Below are 3,987 nucleotides of genomic sequence, written 5' to 3'. Positions count from 1 at the left end.
TCCCTGCACAGCAAAACAAGTCAAAGCAAGAAGACATTTGCTCACTAAAGCATCTGGAAACAAGCGTATGATTGGATGTTGGATTTACCGGGGATGACCGAGTCGATCCACACAGGAGCGTGACCCCTGAGAGTGAAGCCAAAGCTCATGTTGCCTTTGCACACTCTCACCGTCCTAAAAAAAGAACAATGACTGAGATGCACCAACAACAGACGTAACATGGAAATGGGCAAGACTCCGAGGATTGCGAGCCATTTGCAATTATCATACTGGACACAAAGATGCAGCCGTCATGTATTCAAAGAGTAACCTGCAATATTCAGTATCATCCCTCCTGATCATCTAGAAACCATGTCCAGTGACAGGAAATACTGACCTCAAATCTTGGCCACATGGGCCACAATATTAGGTACATCTGACCCATTGCAAAAGATTATACAGCATTACTGGATGGCTCAGTTTTGAATGACACAGTATTGGATCTTAGACAGGTCACGTGTACCTAATAAAGTGTCAGTGTTGTGCCGAAATGTGCAAAAGGCACGTTGAAGATGTACACACACTCTGTATGTTATATTGTATTATACAAGAGCCTAATTGTCTTTCAAAAAGAGCGAGGGTGGGAAGTAGAGGAGAACATGTCCATCATAACTGTCCATCCCCTGTTGTTCAAGTTTGATACATATTTGTAAAGCCAACGATTAAAAGTCTAATAGTAGTGTGACACCCCTGCTTTAAACCCAAACTGAAAAAAAATGTAAGCATAAAGAGTTTAATGGATCAAAACATAAAACACGCATGCCAGAAGAATCTACTTATGTCAAGTAGAGTGATGAACTCATATATGTTTATTTACAACACTGACCTGCAGTTGGTTGCGGAGGTGCTGGCAATAATTTTATTACCCTATTTATACTCACTTGACCAATAATTGAACAAAAATACTTGACTGATTTCAACACGAGTGAGCCATCATTTTTTTGCTTATTACCCTATTTATACTCACTTGAGCAATAATTGAACAAATACTTGACTGATTTCAACACGAGTGAGCCACCATTTTTTTGTGTACAAGTAATAATACGATGTGATGAATAAACATTTCTTTGGTTTCAAAGAAACCGAGGGAAGATGTAACTCCAAAGTGGCCCCTGACAAAAATGAGTTTGACACCCCTGCTTTCAACCCAAACTGAAAAAAATGTAAGCATAAAGAGTTTAATGGATCAAAACATAAAACACGCATGCCTGAAGAATCTACTTATGTCAAGTAGAGTGATGAGGTCATGTATTTTTATTGACAACACTGACCTGCAGTTGGTTGCGGAGGTGCCGGAGTGTCCAGCTACGAGAGACGTGGTCTTGCGCATGCCGCGGGACGGGGGAGCGCAGTTTTCCTCCGCGTGTGTACGTGGCACAGAACTGGCGCGCGTGGAGACCACCAGGTGTTCGGGGTGATCTTCGCTGCGGCTGCGGCGCAGGTGGCTCCGGGTCGGGTTGCTGAAGCTCCGCCCCTTGAGACGGCTCATCAGGCTCTGGGAAACCACCTCGTCGAAACGCTCCCGGTGCTTCTTGGGAATGAAGATCCTGGCCAACATTGTAGAGGACAAGCGGGAGAAACTCTCAAGGTGAACTTTTCAGTGGGAAACGATGGATGAAATAAGCATTCCATAAGCAAAGATAAACTTTAAAAATGTATTGTTTTTTTTTTTTTTTTGTGTCCATGGGTATTATCCACTTAACTGGTTCAAAAATGTCTTCTCAGCGAGCAGTAAAAAGACGGTTTTGGTTCATGCACTTGCTGCAGCAAGAGTAAGGAGCGTTTCATGTTCACTCGCGTGATAAACACATGAGCAAAAAAACATTTGTGAGTCAACGCTCCACTCCCCATCCACACCTATAACCAACTTCTGGTGCCTTTCCCCCGAAAAAAAAATCCTATATTAAAAAAAAAAAGAATAAAATAAAACAAAAAGAATCACCCAGAGGCACAAAGCGATAACATTAAAGACTTCCACTCACAACAATTTCCAGCCGTTGTTTTGTGTATTAGTGCGCGTTCAAGAGCCATCACGGGAAGCACGACATAGCTCTCGCTTTGAATCTAGCGCCTCTCATGCAAAAGAAAAGCAGCGCATTCTTTTTTTGTGTCTCATCAACCGAGAGCCCACCGAGCTTGACATATTCGGCTTCACAAGACCTCACTGAGGTACGTACGATGCCAATTAGCTGCGAGAGCAGGAAAACAAAATCGCAGGAGTGACCTAGAAATGTGGGAAATTTGACAAGAAAATACAAAGTCAGTCGTGACAACTTCTCTGTTGTCTACGGCCAAACAAACAGACTCGCACACGCAAATTGTCCGTAGATCCTCTAATTTGGCCCTTGGTTATTTTGTGAATCTCCCACATCCCTTCTCCCTGCCCCTCCTCCTCCTCATCATCATCATCCGCGCCTTTCGTCCTCCTCCCCACAGCGTAGCCTTCATCCAAAGTCTCCAGGGGTCCTTTGCGTGTTCCAAAACGGCCCACTTCGGCAGAGCATCCGTAGGACTCGAGCACAATCAAAAACAAGGCTGCTGAAAAACAAGGCACGGTGGCGCACTTTGGTTTTCAAAGGTACAGCCTTGTATGTTTGGAGGAAGCGAGAAGGGGAGACATCTCTCTAATTGGTGTTTCCATCATAACAATATGCGGCGAGTTGATTTTTGCAGCCTGCACAAGTATTAACTGAGGGGCTGAAATTAAAAGAGGTGAAGGCACTTGTTCACCTATACTTTATTCATTGACAAAAAGGGGGATGCACAGTAATAGTGCCAATACTGGATGTTTATACTCGCGCAAATATATATATATATATATATATTTTTTTTAATGGTCCGATACAATGACATCGATACCATTTTTGTGTGCTGAAACTTGTGCCATGTTTAATAAAAGTTTGGATTTCATATTTTTGAACAATATTTGGTTACAACTGCGAGACGTAAATGGGATGGGCAAGTATCTGTACCAGAGAATACTCAAATAGAAGTACTTGTACTCGGTCTAAGATATTGGTATCTGTGCATCCCTAAAAAGTATGTCACCTTATTCACTCGGGAGTAGCATTAGCCACAACAATAAACCTGTGTAATGTACCATAATAAGTAGGGCTGCAGCAAACGCAACTTGGACGATACCGTTTGTTCAGCATATCGCTGAACATCCGAATGCTCAGGTTGCAAAAATAATCAATAGCAATTATACAAATCATTGTTATCGCGAAAAATGACTCCCCCCAACTTAATGCAGGCGAATGCATCTCGAACAGTCTCAAACGTTGGGAAATTAACGATGTCCACATTTATTTTACGAGATGGGATTGATCTGATTTGCTTTTTATGCAGCATACAGACTTTAATGGGCCAGGCTTCCTCAGGGGGGGAAAAAAAAAACTTCCAGGCAAGTCGTTCATTAATATCCTAAATGTTCGTAAAACATTGCTGACATACATTCAGCGAAAGAACGGAGCCTGCGGAGAGAGTCGAAAAGAATGTGGAGTGGGAGCTCTTTCTGGGCCAGGTCAAGGAACACGGAAGCAACGGGGACACGCTTGCGCTTCCCGCCTGATGTAGGCCACCCAACTTTTGCCAACAACCATGCGTCACCGGCGAAACGCAACAGAATGAGGGCGACTATTGTGTTCTGACAGCAAAACGCGACTTGATGGAAGTAGTCCTCGTCGTGACATTCGGAGGCCAAAAGTTTGCTGTTGAAGTTGCATTCGGGACAATCTCAATTGGAAGCAGGACGAGAGGAGCCTATAATTAGGACTGATGAGCTCCAGCAAGAATACGGATGACAATCAAATGGCCGCGGTGTGATGGACAAAAAAAATAAAATTACGATCAAGGTTGCGAAAGACCTCCAAGAAGCTTGCCGACAAGTCCCTTATGGACACATTAAGAAAACTACCGTATTGGCCCGAATATAAGACGGTGTTTTTT

General features: G+C 43.3%; 2 protein-coding genes across 2 annotated transcripts in view; both read right to left on the bottom strand.

Moving 5' to 3' along the window:
* slc5a11 (solute carrier family 5 member 11) overlaps window positions 1-3,854 on the bottom strand; it is a 25,654-nt gene extending 21,800 nt beyond the window's left edge. Inside the window, exon 1 of the mRNA XM_019881499.1 lies at window positions 3,844-3,854. The gene's annotated coding sequence lies outside the window, so the exon portion shown is untranslated. The remainder of the gene's footprint in view (window positions 1-3,843) is intronic.
* Window positions 1-3,987, bottom strand: part of grid2ipa (glutamate receptor, ionotropic, delta 2 (Grid2) interacting protein, a) — a 28,517-nt gene that overhangs the window by 12,455 nt on the left and 12,075 nt on the right. Inside the window, 2 exon segments of the mRNA XM_019881475.1 lie at window positions 46-174; window positions 1,311-1,586. Of these exon segments, the coding sequence (XP_019737034.1) occupies window positions 46-174; window positions 1,311-1,586 (405 nt within the window).

This window comes from Hippocampus comes, unplaced genomic scaffold (assembly GCF_001891065.2).
Source record: "Hippocampus comes isolate QL1 unplaced genomic scaffold, H_comes_QL1_v1.1 scaffold458, whole genome shotgun sequence".
NCBI lineage: Eukaryota > Metazoa > Chordata > Actinopteri > Syngnathiformes > Syngnathidae > Hippocampus > Hippocampus comes.
Note: the sequence above shows the minus strand (reverse complement) of the source record. Positions and strands in the feature narration are given on the sequence as shown.